This window comes from Carassius auratus, chromosome 6 (genome assembly GCF_003368295.1).
Source record: "Carassius auratus strain Wakin chromosome 6, ASM336829v1, whole genome shotgun sequence".
Classification (NCBI taxonomy): domain Eukaryota; kingdom Metazoa; phylum Chordata; class Actinopteri; order Cypriniformes; family Cyprinidae; genus Carassius; species Carassius auratus.
This window is the reverse complement of record NC_039248.1, coordinates 26,210,770-26,230,799: the sequence shown is the minus strand read 5'-3', so window position 1 is coordinate 26,230,799 and position 20,030 is coordinate 26,210,770. Positions and strand designations below refer to the sequence as shown.

General features: G+C 35.5%; 1 protein-coding gene across 1 annotated transcript in view; it reads right to left on the bottom strand.

The window, feature by feature from the left end:
• nav1b (neuron navigator 1b) overlaps positions 1–18,765 on the bottom strand; it is a 66,161-nt gene extending 47,396 nt beyond the window's left edge. Inside the window, 4 exon segments of the mRNA XM_026266104.1 lie at positions 8,923–9,285; positions 13,101–13,203; positions 17,629–17,985; positions 17,988–18,765. Coding sequence (XP_026121889.1) covers positions 8,923–9,285; positions 13,101–13,203; positions 17,629–17,985; positions 17,988–18,258 — 1,094 coding nt within the window. The 5' untranslated portion in view covers positions 18,259–18,765.
• Between the last annotated feature and the right edge of the window lie 1,265 nt (positions 18,766–20,030).

Here is a 20,030-nt window from a genome sequence, read left to right as displayed (position 1 = left end):
TTTTAAATCTCTGCATGGAGATAAAATCTTTCTTTAATTATTTACTTGTTTATCGGCAATTCCATGTCAATCCACAGCACACAGATCTGCACCAACACAACAGAAACCTAAGAATAGCGATAATTCACTGACACCCACACCAGACACCCACAGCAGAGAGAAGCTGTTATAATATTTCACCGACCTGTGCGTCACACACATGCATTTCACATGCTTCTGTGCTTCTCAACCTTTTAAAATCTCATATGCTTTGCATTGCACATCTTGAAAAATAAAAAAGGCTTGCATGTTAAACTAAAGGCTTCTGCTGCTACAGTATGTCTCCAGCAGGGGTCACAACATGTGAAGTAAGACCTCGTCACACCCTCTGTTATGAGCACAGAGAAGACTGATGCAGTAGAGTTACTGACGCGTCCAGCATTCAGCCTGACCACACATAGAGAGTGTGTATGTAATGGGAGTCTTACAATAATACCCCTCAAGACCCCAGACACCTCTCCAGATGTTCTTGCGGTGTGTTTATTTGTTTGAAGGACAGCTGATGACCACATGCTCAGAGATCTGCTCATCTTTCCTCCTATGGTTAATGGATCACATCCTGTGAAAGCTTCTTGTGAATGAGGCTTTGGAAATATCTAAATACTTGCGTGTCTAGAATTTCTAACAAACTGCATATACATTTAGCTTGAACTAAGTTTAGCTAGTAGTTGCTAGGGATTGCTAGAACTTTACTATTAAAGCCACAGTATGAGTTGTAACATTGTTGACCATAATTTAAGCTTAAAATGGTAAATATGATATATTGTCAATTGAACTGCAAAAACAGTTTGATTCTCTAAATTACACACATGCACAGATATCAGGCCAATACACACCACTAAACTAATCAAAAAAAACTCTATAATGCACATAATTAATAACAAAAATAAGATTTTCAATGTAATGCAATGCTCTTTTCCCCATAGATTATAAAAAAATTATATTAACAATATTTAACCATGAAATTGCAGGTATTGTATTGTTAAATATTAATGTAAATAATACAATTAATTATATATTTTTTGTCATAAAGTGACTCATACTTTTTAGTAAAGAAAAATTAATATTTTTGTTTTACCATGACATCTATTGTTTTGTAAAATATAATTTCAGTAATAAAGTTTATAAATATAAATAAATTATATGACTACTTTTGTGCTTTTAAATATCATTCTATACAGTAATAATTAATATTATTATAAATCCTTTCATTCTTTTCGATTAAAAGGCATTGTCTTAAATATATATTTTCAATAATATAATTACAAATAAATATAATGAAAACAACAACAAAATATTTTAAAATATTATTTCATACTAAAACTGTCTAAATATAAAAGGTAACATTGAAGCATTTCTACAATACTTTCAGTTAAATTATTATATATATATATATATATATATATATATATATATATATATATATATATATATATATATATATATATATATATATATATATATATTTTTTTTTTTTTTTTTTTTTACAGTGTTTATTTTCTATAGTGGTTTAGAATAAATGAACAGTAAATACACATTAATTATATACTTACATTATGCAACATTACATTTGTACATATGCTTTTATCAAAAGCGACTTACAAAAGAACAAAGTAATGAAAGAGCTGACAATAATCGTAACACACAATGCCAGGTTTATTAGACGACTAGATTGAAAACAAGCTGGAGAAGGGAAGAGATGCAGAGATGTCTTTTTCACTCCTCATTTTAATAAGCATTTATGCTAAAATCCCAATGCAGTTTGCAGACGTGATTTGCACTCCTAATGCCTCGTAAAAACCCTGCCTGAAAAGAAACAGGAAGAAAGCCATTGCTGAACTGATTACTAGCACATCCAGAATCAGTGGCATGCAGCCGTTCATCAGCAGCCATTTTCCATCTGCACTCACACACACACACACACACACACGGCTTCACTGGGTCAACGAGAGTCAGGATGATGGGGGTTACCATGGCAACACATCCCAGCCCATGCACCGACGCCGCTGCATCTGCTGCATGTTCACAGACAACCAGACGAAGATATTCCTTAACCCTTTAAATATTTTACTGCAGATACCTTAGAGTAAAGATCAGGAACCTGAAAATAAAAACTAAACCTAATATGGTGTGAAGAAAGTTCTTTATTGATAAATGTAAGTTGATTTTAAATCTTTCAGAGCCTCTAACAGACATAATGTTATGTGATCAAACTGTTGAAACTGTGAAGACTTTTAAGTATTTAGGAATCATGATTGACTGTAAATTGAACTTCTCTGATAATGTGGCTCTTTTGTTAGAAAGCAAATCAAAGGCTATTCTTTCTAAGGAAACTGTGTGAGCAAAGCTGTGTTGCAAAGAGTTTATACAGGTTTAATTGAGAGTGTTTTAGGTGTAATATAACTGTGTGGTTCGGACGAGTTACTTCTGCCAATAAAGTTAAATTAGACAGAATTATAAGAGTAGCTTATAAAAAGCTAAAGTCATTCGCTCCGTTATACCAAATTGCTGTTCAGAGAAAAGCTTTGATTGTAACAAGAGACACAACACACTCCTTGAATCATGTTTTTGGATTATTACATCACGTCGTCATTACAAAACACCAATAAAGCAATATATAAATAAACTTTCGTAACAAATGCAATAAGTCTTTTGAATGATAAGTAGGAAATGCATATTTTAATTTTGTCATTGTGGATGTTGTTAGATGTATTTATTGGATGTTGTGTATTGTTAATTGTTTTGTGATTGTATGGCGAGACCAAAGATTGATTTTCAGCTTAGGGTGAACAATAAAGTACTATTACTACTACTAATATCAATTATTACACTTTTTACCTAGTGGCCAATAAAAATACCTTTACAGAAATGATCATCTAAATACAACTATATACAAGTATGTAAACAAGTTGCTGTAGTTGTGCTGCTGTTGTGACGTTTTGAGGTCAAGATGCTCAGCCTGTGATCTTTCAGCATCTAGGAGCATTGAGCATCAGAGACAGTGTAACTAACAGGAATATCAGCACTGAAATCATCCTCTCGTATGTACTGTATGCTCCAGCTTTAGGGGGAAATATGAGAGCGTAATATCTGTACCAGAGGGACATATGGAGACCAGAACATGGAACAGCACTCAGACCTCAGAACATGAGATCATACAAAGAAGGTTAAAGTAACCTTCATAAGCTTTATTTGCAGCGTCATTGTGCAAGAGCATTGAAAAAAAAATGATTCATTGAATTTACTAAAAAAAAATGTGTGATAAGTGGTTGCAATCAATTTATTTTAGCTACATTTAAATAAAATATTTTTTCTGAAAGTTAATCAACTAAATTAGTTTATTTAAATATAGCTAAAATAAAAAGATTGCAACCACTTTGCCATTAACAGAATTGCCATTAACGAAATATCATCAATGAAATGCATGATTTACTTTCATTTTGTGAACTAAATGTTTATATATAGCACGATTATAAATTGTTAATTTAAATTGATTCAACAGAAACAAAAATACTACCATGCAAATATTTATTTTATACGGAAATATATGATTTTGTTTTACTTTGTTTTATTATTAACTTTATTAATGATACATTTAAAATAATAATTAAAAATTGTTTGTAAAATTTTAATTAATAAAAATTAAAGTACTAAATTATATTGTATATTTTTAATAATTGTATATAAAATATAGAATATCATTTAGTACTTATATTTTTCTACTTACATAAATTAGATTTTTTCAAACAATAAATTATATATTATTTTATATAGTAATTAATGCATCAAATTTATATAATAACAAATAATAATTCAAATTTTTTAATATAATTTTTCAATGTAATTTTATATACAATATACACAATACAATACACACATTTTTCATGTTTAAGAAATTAGACTATTTTATATTTAATTAGAATAACTTATACACTTATACTTGCATATAATATAATATAATATAATATAATATAATATAATATAATATAATATAATATAATATAATATAATATAATATAATATAATATAATATAATATAATATAATATAATTAGAAATTAGATTTTTCCATTAGCGAGAGTGGGAGTGTGTTTAATTACCCTAATGCTGGTCTTAATGCTGGGAAAACATGATACTTGTCTTAAAAACATAGCACTTGAAAATCAGTAAATCACTTTGCATTACCATTAAATAGCCAGGATGAGTTTGACCATGAATAGGAACAGAACGGGTCACTATCCAATGACACTCTCAGGGGAAAAAGGCACACAGCAACAGACGCTAACATGTGCTCGCCTAAGGCCAGACACAATCAATACATGCTATCTGTCTAACTACAGTCTTAGCTTTTTGCCTATATTTGTAAACTGAGGAGCAACAAACTTCAGCAGCTGGCTTCCAAACCAGCTCTTAGCTACGATTACTTATCTAGCAAAAGTGAATATACTGTCATCTTCCAGCCCAGCTCATGCAAATGTGATATGTGCTAAACTGTGCTATTTTCTCCACTTTTATTCACACAAACCTCCAACCTAATCACAGCCTTTCTGTTGTCTTGTATCCTAATCAATCATTTCATATTGCATATCAAAAGTACCATGATATTAACATGTTTCACATGCACACTCGCAACAACAAGAACATGGGATTGATCGAATGCGACTGAAGCATCTGTGAGGGAAAACCTCACCGTTTCCCTCCATCTCCTCATCAGTTTATCTCCATGGTTACCACATCCAGACTCGTCCTCACTGAATTAACTCGTGCAGTTCTTCTGCTCAAATCACCAGCATGCCACTCGCTGTCAAAAGCTACAAAAATCTACAAAAATGTATTATGAACATGTTAAAAAAAGCTAAAAACATACACTGAGCTTAATTAAAATCACAATGCAATTAAATTAAGATTTTTTTACACTTAGATTTTAAGAAAATTTTATATTAGGAGTAACTACATGTTAACTAAGTTTAAGTAAGTAGAATTAAGTGAATATGTAGTTTAGCTTTTACTAAATTATTCCTCGCATAAAATAACACTTTTAAAATAAGACATTTACATTCCCAGTTCAGTCCTATGCAAAGTATGCTGGGAATGCAGTTTCAGTTAATGCATCAAAAAATAATTTTAGATTTAATTTTATTTTAGATTAATGGCAAGCAGAAAAAAATTAGGGAAATTCTTATAATTTCAGATTTTTTTTTAAATGTTAGGTTAATTTGACAACTATGTACAACTTAACCAACACATCTAAAAGTTTGCATGTGCAAACCCACTGTGTTCGAAAACGGAGAACAACTTTGGTGTTGGAGGTCAAATGGACTTTTCAATGCAATTTGCAAAAAAAATAAAATAATGATTAACGTGAAAACAGAAACCCACTCTTGTAGCTTGTTAGAGAATTCAAAACCTGCGAAATAATTTAACAATTCCTTGTTTTGTTTTTTTTTCTATTTTGTTTTGTTATATTTTTATACTTTGAGTCTTAAATTTCATATTGTATTGTAGATTTTAGTGTTTGACAAAATACAATTAAGGTTTTAGTTTTTTACCTGACTCTTTAGTGATTATATATTGTTGATTTTGGGAAAATTGCATTAAAAATCACAATATTTTATACAGCCTATCCAAAACACATCCATGTGTCGAAGCTTTGCATGCACATCCATGATCCTTAATAGAAAGTACTCTCAAATAAACGGTTTAATCAGTATTTCGAGCAGTTTGAAAATTAATTGTGGGTCAAATTGACTCAAACACAACAGGAGGGATAAATCTACCCCAATAATATAAGCCACAGCTCCTTCAATTGACCCAAAGCTCTCTGATGATCTGTATTGTTGAGCGCTGTTCTCTTATGTAAGTTTCTCCCGCTCTCTCTTCTCACTGCATTGAACGGGGGCTGGGTTTGATCACCCCACCATCATGCGGCACTCGCTAAATCCCTCCGCATGAGCCTCCCAGATAAAGCCCAGATTCACGCCCAAGAGAACTGGCCTGGATTTCATCATCTCACTACGCGTGCAACGTGTGTATTCGGGGGGGTGTGACCGAGAAGTGTGCTGTGCTAAAAACTTCAAACTCTCTGCTAATAAAAGCGGAATTAGAAAGACAATCGAGGCCAGTACAGGAGTGGGTATGGTCTTCAAATCTGGAGGTGACTGAGTTCAGAGCAGACACCTGCTGTCACTCCTGCTGCTGCGTGCTGACCGAGTCCAAAAGGAGCACAAGGTCACTATGGCATGCAAATTACAATGAAATCATTGAGTTAGATGATATAACTGAGACAACCTTGCAGAATGGCAATTGGATGCATTGAAACGTAGAAGGTTCGCTGCTAAAGCTGCACAGAAAAAGTTTGTCTTTGGAGACAGTTCAAAAAGGGAAGTGAAGATGTCAACACGTGCTTTGATCTATAATACCATGAATGAAGGAAATCTTTAGAATTTTGGAACGCTGATTTAAAAAAGAAAAAGTGGAACTCTAGTAGTGAAGCATTCTTACAAAATATGATGCATGAGCATGATGGAGATCACAGCTGTGTATTTATGATACATTACTATAAGATACAACCAATGTTCCTTCTCTTGAAGTAATATGTTTCTTTGCTATTCATTTGCATAAAGCTGAGAATTTCTCTTTTTGATGCTCACAACACATCCTCCAATCTGTCATACTTAATAATCAATATCACTGAACTGAACCAAGAGTGACAGTCAACACACACTGGTGTTTAAAAGTTTAGGGTTAGAAGATTTTTTTTTTATGGAATTCATACTTTTATAAAGTAAAGATGCATTAAACTGATCAAAAGTGACAGTAAAGATATGTAATTTCTATTTTGAAATAAAAGCTGTTCTTTTGAACTTTCTATCCATCAAAGAAAAAAAAGTTTCCACAAAAGTATTTGGCAGCACAAGTGTTTTCAAAATTGTTAATAATCAGAAATGTTTCTTGAGCAGTAAATCATCATATTATTCTGATTTCTGAAGATCATGTGACACTGAAGACTGGAGGAATGATGCTGAAATTCCAGCTGCACATCACAGGAATCAATTAACATTTTAAATATATTCACATTGAAAACAGTTATTTTAAACTGTAATAATATTACTTTTTTTTACTGTATTTTAATCAAATAAATGCAGCCTTGGTGAGCATTAGAGACTCCAGTCATATTTTAAAAATCTTACCAACCCCAAACTTTAAAGTCTATACAGATTTCAAAGCTGCAGTGAAAATATTATGCACTGAGCCCCAATACACAAGTTTTATACATTTTAGAGCATCCTTTTTAAATGTCTGAGAGTCCTGTAGTAATGTTACGAAGCTGTGCCAGGAGGAGGGCGTCTCATTAGCATGAGCCCTCTTTGATGCCATGCTCACTGTTGACTTTTTAATCTAGTGTACTTACATGGCAGGATAACAGTCCCATTCATGACATTATTAACACATTACGAATGTCTTCATAAAGTCTGCCAGTTCACTCTTACAAATAAAGGTTCTTCACTGGCCCTGATGGTTCCAGAAAGAACCTCTAACATCCATGGAACAAGCTTCTTTATAATGGAAAAAGGTTCTTTAGATGTTTAACATGTTCTTTAAATTAAGAAGAAGAAGAAAATCTGTTAAGAGCTTTGTACTGAAATATTAGTATCAACGGTTCCATGAAGAATCTTTAATGGATCCAATCCACTATACAAAAGGTTCTTTATAGTAGGAAAAGATTCTTTAGATTATTTAAATGTTCCTCAAAATTGAGAAACAAATTCTTATTTTAAGAACTGTTAAAAGTGATTGCATTGACATTGATATTTCCATGAAAAGCCTTTAACATTCATGGAATATTCCCAAGTTTCTTTATAATGGAAAAATGGTACAATCTCAATAATAAAGTTGTATTTATTGGTATCAATGGTTCCATGAAGAACCTTTAACATCAGTGAAACATTTCCACGTTTCTTTATCATGAAAAAAGGTTCTTTAGATGTCTAAAATGTTCTTTAAACTGAAGAAAAATGGTTCTAAGCACATTTTACTGAAATTCAAAAATGTCTTTAAAAAAATGGTTCACTCTCAAAAATTATGGTTCTTTATTCGCATCAATGGTTCCACGAAGAACCTTAAACATTCATGGAACCATTCAACTGCACAAACTATTTATAGTGGAAAAAGGTTTTTCAAAATTGAGGAACAAATGCTTCTATTAAGAACTGTTCACTAAAAAGTTCTTTTGGAACCCAAAATGGTTCTTATACTCTCAAAAGTGCCGCTTCTTTATTGACATTGATGAAGAACCTTTAACATCCATATGACTATTCAACTGCACAAAAGGTTCTTCATTGTCAAAAAAGTGTCTTGAGATGTTCTTCTTCACAATAAGAATTTTTACACAAAGTTCACAGAAAGGTTCTTTGAGGAATCCAAAACCATTCTTCTATTGCATCGCTATGAAAACCTACTTTTGGAAGTAGGGCTGGGCGACGATATATCTAACAATATGGCCACGCGCATCTAGTGAGTAAATCTGGTTCCTTGATTACCGCTAAATCACCATCACCTGCTTTCAAATGGAGCGGCATTTAATAGACAGAACAGTAAATCAATTACAAGCTACGCAATATCGCATACATTATCGAATGCGATTCATCTGGGATAATGAACGCGATATTGCGTAGCTTGCAAGTGATCTACGGTTCTGTCTATTAAATGCTGCTCCAATTATAAGCAGGTGATGGTGATTTAGCGCTAATCACAGAACCAGGTTTACTCACTATGCGCGTGGTCATATTGTTAGATATATCGCCCAGCCCTATTTAGAAGCTTTCTTTTTATAGAGTGTAGTAAACTAGAGATATTTAGCAAAGCAACACATGCAGACACTCACCCATTGGCCAGATTGTCGTCATCGTCGTCGTCATTAAGGCTCTTGCAGTGTACATCAGAATCACTCAGGTAACCAGACTTGAGGTCTCTGTCTCCGGCGTCCAGACCTTCGATGAAGTCACTGCGTGACGTGTGGCTGAGGCGGCTGGAGCAGCGGGCAGGCATGGTGTGAGAGGTGTACTGAGACGAGGCCTTGCTGCCCGACACATAGCTGCTGCCCGTTGAGGACGGAGCATCGCCGGCCTGCAGACGAGGACTGGACTGTCCGTGCCGCCAGGAGAGAGGAGAGGAGCGGTTGGAGAGGCTGGAGATGCTACGAGCATTGGTTTCATCGCTGTCGTAGCAGACGCTGCTGTCCAGACAACTGTAGATAGAAAAAGAGAGTTGCTGGTGCATTTAAAACACAACATAATAATAGGTTGTTGAGCCACAGGAACTCATGGCCTACTGAAGAGAAGGATGCATCTGTGGGAGAATTCATCTGTTGAGGATGAAGATTGCATAACCAGATGCACCAGCTCAAATGAATAATATAACAACTTCCTTTACCACATGAACATGGAAGAGCTATTTTTATGCACTTCTCTCAGGATAATCCATCAGACAGCTGCGAAATGGCAGAAAACGCACACTTGTGGGTTGAAATATTTGATGCGCTTGAGGCATAAACAGCACACGAACACTGGCATTGGGTTATTCGGTTAGCGTTACCCAGCTGAAGGAGGATTATTTGGTCTGTTATTCTTGCAAAAATGTCTGTTAGTCATTTCTGTCTGTTATTGATGGGCTATTTTAGGACTGAGTGATTTGGGGGTAAAAAACTAAATAGTATTTAATTAACTATGGAGTAAACTCATTTTTTAAGAAAGAGCTCTGGTTTGCTGTGCTTGATTTTACAGCTACGCAATTTGGCCGGTTCAATTATATAAAATTATTATTATAATGATGATGATGAACTATAAAGTAGAAATGTGTGTTTAATACAACGAAATAATTGCATTTCATTTCAGCAAAAACAATAAAATAAAATAAATAAAATAAATAAATACTGCAAGGAGCCTTAAAACAACTTTGTTGGAGTTTACCTCATAATTTTTCACAATTTTGTTCAGTTGTCAATGGAGTATTAAAGGGCTGAATGATTCGGGGTAGAACAAAAATCTGATTGCAATTTTTTATGTTATATATTTGTATATTAAATATATTTATAATATCTATTATATAAATATAAATACATACATGTAGATACATGTGAATATTTTCAAGATACATATTGCATGAGTGTGTATTCATATATACATAATAAATATACACATATATTATGTAAATAAAAACTTTTATATTGGATGTGATTAAACGTTTTGACAACACTAATAAAAAGCGATTTGATTTTCATATTTGTTCGGCCCAACAATTGCATCAGTGGAAAAAAAAATAGTTCAGTTTTACACATATTTGTAATTTTCATGCATCTGAATTCTATATCAGTTGAGCTGATTATGAAATGGAACGAATGATCTAGACTCTTGCTGGCTCTCATTGCAGCTGGCATTACTAGAAGAAGACCTGGATTTACAATAAAGGACCATATGGGAGTTTCAAGACAGAATAAATGTTTCATTTCTCAGTATTTTCAAAAGACATCTGAAAATAACACACACACAGCCTCATTTCACTGCATTGGACCTTTCATAGAGACGGCACAGCCACTCCCAAACCTCATGAGCTGCTTTTCCATTCACTTTCAGTGCCACATCACATCCTACATGAAGCCAAAGCAAAGGTCGTGCTCTCTCCACGGCGCACACGATGTGGCAAGAACATTTATAGAATTTTTCTCATTACTAAAATCAACAATGACTGTAATGGCAAAAGCAGACTTTACTGCAACTTCACCAGCATAAAGCCGTAATGTTGTGAGTGGTTGCCAAGGCGTTGTATACAGTTGCTAAGGTGCTCTGAGTGATTGATTGTGCATTGCTATGCAGTTGCTACGATGATGCGAGATGGTTCAGGTCCGTCCTTCTTAAATTTTACTGAAAATTGTTAGTTGGATTGCTTAGACAATGATATGATACCTCAAATTGAGCAACTTGTCATAGTTAAAGCTGCAGTTGGTATCTTTTGTAAAAATGTATTTTTTACAAATTTGTTAAACCTGTCATTATGTCCTGACAGTAGAATATGAGACAGATAATCTGTGAAAAAAATCAAGCTCCTCTGGTTCCTCCCAGTGGTCCTATTGCCATTTGCAGAAATTCATCCGCTCCAGGTAAGAAACAACCAATCAGAGCTGCGGTCCGTAACTTTGTTTGTGTTCAAAGTATACAAAATGTATATAATAAGGGAGTACACCATGAATCCATTTTCCAAACCGTGTTTTTAGCTTGTCCTGAATCACTAGGGCGCACCTATAATAAGTGTTTATATTCGGACTATTTTAGATTGCTTCGGGGGGACCGCGGCGGAGTAACACAGTACCTTTGTGATTCTTCATAGACATAAACAGAGAGAAGTAGATCCGGCTACAATGTTCTTCCGCAAGACACAAGCAGTTCTGTTTATTAACCGCTAGAGCGTTAAAAGTTACTGACTGCAGCTTTAACGAAAACCTTAAATAAAATATTTTATTTAAAAGTTTATTTTATTTATTTATAAAGCTAGTTTTGAAGGCAGCATTTCTCATTTTCATAATGTACTAAACTAACTAAATTTTATAGTATAACTTTTTCAGCTGCTTTCCAGTTTTTACATTTTCATTTAGTGTAACTTGATGTACTAAAATAACTAACTAAAATAAAAAGAAGAAGAAGAAGAAGAAAGCACAACAAAATTACAAAAATTTAAAGTAAATTAAAAAAAATTTAATCTAAAAATAAAAGCTAATTTAAAATAAAAACTGTTATAGTACATCAATGATTCTAAACCACTGTGAAGTTGTGGGTTTTGATTAAACACTCATCACACATCATTACGGAAACATGCTGAACTGATAAAAGGCTTGTTTGTGAAAGCATAACACATCACAAACAATTTCCTAAACAAACACAGAACATGAGAACTTAAAAGCATCCATGTGGTTCGGTGATTAACTAATCACATTTTCCAATTCAAGTGCACATCTTGACAGAATCCAGATTCGACGAGCAGGTGTACTGTATGACGAGAATCGACACGATAATAAAAATCAAACAGTGCACCTCTATTCAGAGTCCTATTTGGTCATGCATCTCTATGTCTTGAAGGCTAACAGAAGTATCCCATTACAGGAAAGCTCATTATGCACACACACATCAGCGTGGCTGTGAATCTGTGGCTTCAGTGCGGTTAATCTGGTATGAATCATTTTTACGCCTGCTCCATCAAGTCTTTGGAAGCTCGTCTGTCTTATACAAGTGCTGCTTTTAAAATGGAGCCAGCATTAGCTGCAGGTCTCAAGCGTGTTATATGTCTACTACAAAAGTTTTCTGCTCTGAAACTTAGTAGAGGAGTGAATGGTTAGCCTGCAGGGAAAGGTTTGATGTTAGGAGGAAGGACAGGTTGAGATCTCTAGGGGTGAAACTCAGGAAGGTACTGAGATCAAAGTTAGCAGAATTGCTAGGCTAAGCACATCTATTGTAGCACACCTGTGGGGAAGGAAAACCGTTCACCGGGAACTAGCATAGCAAATGTTTTTGATTTATGTGTATATGAGATACACTGTATACACACTATAAAAATGATAATCTACAAAACACTCACTCTTAAAACAAGGTGAAAGAACCTTTTCAGAAAGAAAGAAAGACTAAAAGTCCAGCTAAGTATTGCTGTATATCTGACCGTAGCAAAACCTGGAGTCCAGCTGATTTCTGTGTGTTTGTTGTTATTCACTGATGGAAAGTGTTTCATTGTGTATTTGTGAATGTGGCAGCCAGGTGTCTGAACGACTGAAGGGGCAACTCTCCCAAAAGACGTGGGAGGCTGAATGGTTGTGGAAAAAGTAATCGTTTGTGTATAATGTAAAGCCTTGTTTATATTCGTGCTCTTTTGTGACACAAATGTGCGTGAAGATTGTTTCCAAAGAACATTGTGGAGCGTTCTCCCAGATTTACGATTCATTGAAAAGCAGCAGTTCGCATCCTCGTGAATTAGTCTGGCTGTGTTTCTTCATGCCATGAACATGTGCTGGTTCTCACTCACCTCTGGCTGAGCTGAGTCCCTCGCAGGCTGGACATGGTTTCCTCCAGGTTCTGTCTGAGGTCCAGGACATTCTGAACCGTCCGTTTCCTTTGAGACTCGGGATCTGCACACATAACGAACAATCAAAATGCAACGTACAGTAAGTATGCAAAACTAAATATCTGCATCATTTTATCTCATTTAATGTTATTTTATGCCAGTTATTTTCAGTTTATGTCTTATAAATGCATACACACACACACACACACACACACACACACATACTACAGTTCAAAAGTTTGGGGTCAGTAATTTAGTTTTTTTTTAAAGAACTTAATACTTTTATTCAGTAATGATGCATATTTCAAATGAATGCTATTCTTCTGAATTTTCTATTCATCAAAGAATCCTGAAAATAAATATGTATAGTGGTTTCAAGTTCAAGTTCAAGTCTGCTTTATTGTCAATTCTTCCACATGTACAGTACATACATACAGAGAATCGAAATCGCGTTGCTCTCAGACCCCCGGTGCACACAGATAACGTTAACATTAAAGCCTAAAAATCTAGATCAAAATATAAAATGTAGATACAACTATACAATAAGAGAATGTAAAAAAAAATACATATAATAAAATTAAAAATAAAGTTAAATAAAGCAGCGCAAGGCAAAAGGCAGATAGAGTGCAAATCAATGAAGTGAAAAACAGTGCAGATAAAAGATTATTTAGTGCAAAAACAAAAGCTTATTAAGTCTGATTAAAGTGGCAAAGGGCTCAAGAGCAGTTATTTTATTTAACTGACTGATGAGGTAGTGGAATAATATCAGCTACCTGGAGAATGAGGTAGTGAGCAGACCAATGCTGCACAAAGTGACTGGTGCATGTTATTGTATATTAGTGGGGGGAAGGGATCTGGGGGGGGGGGGTTCACATCAATATGAAGCAGAAATGTTTCTTGAGCAGTGAATCAGCATATTAGAATGATTTCTGAAGGTCCATGTGATGCTGAAGACTGGAGTAATTATGCTGAAAATTCTGCTTTGCATCACAGGAATAAATTTCATTTGCAAATATATTCAAACGGAAAACAATTCATTAAAATCCTAATAATATTTTACAATTTTGCAGTATTTTTGATCAATGTAATTCTTTAGAAAAATCTTACAGACTTTACTCTATTTTAACAGTATTGTATTAATATTGTAAAAAAAAATGTTTAAAATTAGCACACAATTAGTATCTTTAAAAAACATATTGTATGTTTCTACACCAAAATATCTTCAAATAGTCAAAGGTCAGATTGAGAACTTTATGCGCCACTAAAAACCAGTTTGTACTTCCTGTTGAATCACGAAGCTGACATTTCAAAGTGTTTGTCTTTGTTTTTAAATAGCCAACAGCCTTTCATTTACGTCACAAAGGTGAAGCAGATGTTAAAAACAGCTCGGCTTGATCAATCCCCTGGCTTTGCTGAAAGCTAACAGTCTTGGACATTAACCTCAGAGGCAGCATTAAACGAACCAAACACCAACAATGAGATTACGAGAACCAGACAGTCTCAAATCACAATAATGAGAACAAAGGATAAAAGTCTTCTTTCGTCCAAATAAATGAATGTTTTCTGTTCAAACAGTCGTAAACTGCCACACAATCTCCTGAAAACCTGCGTGGGCGAGCGATCAGCATGTCAACAGCATGCCCAATCAATCCCATGGTGCAGTTAGGCAAGACGCCTGGCCTGACATTTATTAACGACTGGACTGCTTTACAGACAGTGAGAGAGAGGTGGTTTACAAGCATTACTGGACAGCAGATAACTCATGTCAATCAACTTCATTCCCACGAGAGAATTTACACATGCTCTAGCTAATTACATCACTAGACTTGCATGGTGGAATTAATTAGTAAATCAGATTACAGCATTTCATTCATTTTCATTGTAAAGTATGCATATAACTGTTGCAAATCAGCCAGCTTCACCTGTGTTGTGTCCTGACCTCCTAAAAATGTTCTTTTCTACCATAATGGTCAAATAAAGAGCAAGCACAAAACACATTTTAAACTGATAAATTGATTCATTTACATGCATTACGCATATATTATAAACACCTTCATATTACGCATTGCTACCTATGCAGAAATAAACATGGTGTGCCTAGATTTTGTGCGCCTAGTGTAGTTTAATACATACATTTTTATATTATGTATTAAACATACATAAACATTAATAAGATAAATTCTACTAGCAGTTTTGTCAATATATAATACATATATTTTTTCCAAGTATTTTTGAGTGAATAGGTAGTAAATGTTTATGCGCTGTAAAAAATTATACAGAATTTTTCCTTTTCCAGATAAAGCATCTACAAAAAAAAAAATTTAAAATAAGACTGGCTTACTTGAATCAATTCTGCATAAGATATTAAGACAAATATATGTATATAAAAAATGTGTATTTCCACTTGTTTTAAATCTGTTCATACTGAAAAACAAGTCAGCGCTGTAAAACAAAATTACAGATATACTCCAAAATTAGTATCTTATGCAGTGCAGTTTCTTAGGTTATCTTATTAAAGAGATAGGTCACCCAAAAAATTCTTCAAAATACCAGGTTTAGAACAACCTGAGGGTGAACCATACCCAAAATATATTATTAGAAATTAACTATGTAAAAGAAGGAACAAATAAAAAGCATATTTACAATAGTACAGTAAATCATCAGTTTTCAGTCACCCTTCCCTCTAAATATTGATATGGATATTAGCCACTTAAAAACCCACAGCACAGTCAAGGAAACCAATATGATTAGAGTGGCCTCATAAAAGCTCATAACTTCATAACTTACTATACATATTCAGGTTTATTTCCGGACTGGCACAAAGAGGCCAAATTTGGCCCTAGCCCTTTATTTCCTAACATTTAACTGTCCCTCAACTCAAACTATTGTCTCTCATACATATCTGAAGCATTTTTAACCCCCTAGAGGTTTAGACCCACGTCCAGCTGTGCAGTACAATAGTAACTATGAATGCACGGAGGAAAGCAATGCTCCATTCTGAGTGCTAATTCAGTCTTGTGACCAAAAGTGATGTGCAGATGTTATGTGGTCCAAAAGAACAACTCATAAGGAAGTTTATTATGCAGCGGTTTATTATGCAGAACAAATGAGCATGAACTCTGTGTAATTATGATTATATATATTAAAATAAAGTGCTTTGATATAGAGATTCAACAGATTATTCTTAACACAGACCTTGTGATTAAAAGGTCCTGCATGAAAAAGTTTCCCTGTAGCACTTTGTTTTTCTTCTAAATTTAGAGGAGAAAAGCTCCGCAACCACTCTGGTGTTGGTCGTAATTATACTCTGTCTATATAAAAGCATGCAAAAAATCCCAAAAGAATGCATGCAAGATTCCTATTGGATTTTCTGCTATAGTTCAGAACCAAATTATAAATTAAACCACCTAACCAAAATTAAATACATTTAAAAAAAGTGTAATTAATTACAATTTGGAATTCCAAAAGCATCCTAATGGAAATGCAATGCTGCTAGAAATATTCCAACATTTCTAGCTCAAGTTCTTGCTTTTTATTCCCTTTAGGATTCCCTGCAGGATTGTTTTTCAAATTATAATTCCGATCGGAATCCTGTATGGATACTTAAGCAAGAGCTACAGAGAGAATTTTGATAAGGAGTTTATTCCAGGTCATTCGTTTACTCTCATCCACCGAATTATACTGTGCATTGCCATGCATGGAGAATAAGAATCTAGGTTTCCACACAAACAACTGCAAGTATTCAGGCCCAAATTGGTTGTTTAAACATATGAGGTCTGGACATGGTTGAAATAGAGGTCATTCATTTGAATGCAGGGCATGCTGTGTTTAAAAAGACAGCACAAACAAAATGAGATATTTGTTTTAAATGCAACAAACATACTTCCTGATTAATGCCATGGACACAACAAACAGTATCCAGATCCGATTATATATAAAATATAGAATCAAATTCCACAGTATGCATAAAACTGCTAATTATCCCTTGAAAGCCTAGGTGCATTTCATCCATGCATGCTTTTGTTAATGTGCTCAAAAACAACATTTATCAGTGTCTACAAATCAAGCCGCAGTCAAAGGAGGCTGATGACAAACTACAAACTGAATTCATTACTCTCCCTTTATGTATTCCACGGCCTCTTCCTTTTCTCGTACCACCCGTAGCAGCCATTACCTCATCACAGATGAGCAACACCAGCACACCGCACCAGGCTGGCGTCGAAAAGCAGATCAGTGTGCCATTCAATCATTGGACACACGCCAACTGGAATAATCTATGAACACGATTTCTAGCCCATCAGTAGCGAGAGACGGCGGATGCACAACGCACATGCTACCCAGAACAAAGCCTTACACTGTCCAACTGTCCGAGACCACCTTTATAATGACACCATGCGCTCGGTGGGATATTTTCCAGTCAATCCGTGGGATTCAGCAACCAACTGCAGCTGGTAGTAAGTGGGCATGAAAGCGGAAAATCCGTACTCACCGAGAATCTGACTGAAGAGCAACTGCTCCAGGTCACCAAGTACGGTGACCACCAGCTCCGGGTCCACCTTGAGGAAGGGTTTATCGGCACCTTCCTCACCTTGACCTTTTGCCTCCGGGTCTCCAGAGCCCCCAGCTGCAGGTTTCTTCCCGCTGGCTTTGGCTTTGCTGGACAGGATATCATCGTCGGACTTGCAGTCATCGGACGTCTTGCTCAAGGGTTTTACTTCCGCGTAAGGGCCTCGAGGGATCCGACTTTGGCCTTTTCCCAAGGCGCCAGGTGCAGCGAGAGGAGTGAACGTCTTGGGCTTGCCCTGGAAGAGGGAGTGGTCAGATTTGGACAGGTTTCGAGAGAGTTGGGAACCCCCGCCCCTCCGCCGCCCACAGGTTTGGGCTTGCCTATCTTCAGGTGTCCAGAGGCAGCTTTGCTCATGTCGTCGCACCATTTGGGCTCATAGAGTTGCATCTTCTTCTCTGCATCTGTCAGCACGGCCAGGTTGGTCAGGGACCTCTGTTTGCGAAGGTTGGATGGCACCGGGATGCGCCCCTCCGTGCTGCCCACACGGTACATCTTCAGCTCGCTCCGTGCCACACTTTGTGGCACGCCGGACTTGCCCCTCTTGGCAGCCATGGCTGTACCTTCCCTTGACGTGCCCTTGCTCTGCCTGCCTTTTATTCAACCCCCAAGTGTCTTCTTCTACCGGAGAGCATTTAGGGCTGGATGAGAGAAGAGTGAGAGCATGGAGGACAGGACGAATGTGCGGCTCTTTCTCTCTTGCACAGGAAGAAAATGCTAATTCCGTGCACCCTTTATTTTTCCCGTTCCTTCCTGTAAGGCTGCAGCAGCTGCCGCCCTGGTTCTCCTTTTCTCTCTCCTCTTTCTCTCACTCCCTCGTTTTCTCTCCTCCCTTCAGCAGGCCGCCTTAACGCTGAGCCGTGCAGAAGCCAAATGACAGCAGTGCTGCATGAAACAACAGTCCCTCCCCCGTTTCTCTCTCTCTCTCTCTCTCTCTCTCTCTCTCTCTCTCTCTGTTGCATTTTCTGGTGTGTCTCTCTGCCTCAGTAGAAAGTGTGAGCTGATAGGGGGAGATGACAAATTGCAACACTAGAATATAAAATGAATCCAGTACATCGTAGTGTGTATTTTCACACACACACTATTCCTCCATCCCCATTGTTTGGCCCCTCCCCCTTCCAGGGTCTATCTATCTATCTATCTTGCCTTTAGTGGTATAATATAATAATGTATACACTAGCTTTATAGTTCTGCAAATAATCTAACACAAAAAACATATCCATCTATCTATTTGCAATATGTTAATGCAAATGCAGTGTACATTGTTTTAGTACTATAATACAAAAATGCAATATAAAAATGCAATTTATATACATATACATATACTGTACATATACATATACTGTACATATACATATACTGTACACACACACACACACACACACACACATATATATATATATATACATACATACATATATATATATATCATACATACATACATACATATATATATATATATATATATATATATATATATATATATATATATATATATATATATATAAGATTAATCTGGCAAAAGAATAAGAAATATAAATCACACTTAATTTTCATGATGCAAAAAAATAACAATTAATTAAAACAATAAAATAAAATAAAATAAACATTTTCAGCATAATAGGATCTGCAAATGATCCAGATATATTTGTCAGCAAACTTTACCTGTCCAACCCCTCAAAATAAAAAATCTCAAGGTCAAGATTTTTCTTAAATCTGCAAACCTAGAGAGTCAGAAATGCTCAATTAAATACATTTAGTGGTGTTTATCCTCAAAGTGTATGCTTAAATGAGCCAATGAATCAAGACAAAACAGTCACAGCGCATATGTTATGATTACAGATTTAAAAAAGTAAATTAAATTTCTTTCAAATGTGCGTATAACAAGCAAGCCAATAAATTAAGAATAGGACTGTTTCGCAGTATGGGAATTAATTATTTCTATAAATCAATAATAAATCAATCAAGTCCAGATAGTTTCCGTCACATCTCCAACCCATCCATCTTCACTTCATAAAACCCCAGTGTTGTTTTTAGATGGTCCCTAGCATCATCGCTCATGATATTCCACACACATCTCTCCATGGAGTTCTCTGCAATGCTTTGCTGGAGAAGCGTCACCATAGCAACGCTGCTACCTACATCACTACATCCATTAAGACGGCTGAGTCTCTCCTCTGTAAATAAGGTAACAGCACGCCACAAATCCACTTTCTGTTTGTCTTTATCACTTCACAAACGAGCCTTGTTAGTCTGACAGGAGCCTGGCAGGCACATAACCGGCCTGATGCGACTGACCAGTTCGGTACAATGACTCAATCAAAAGC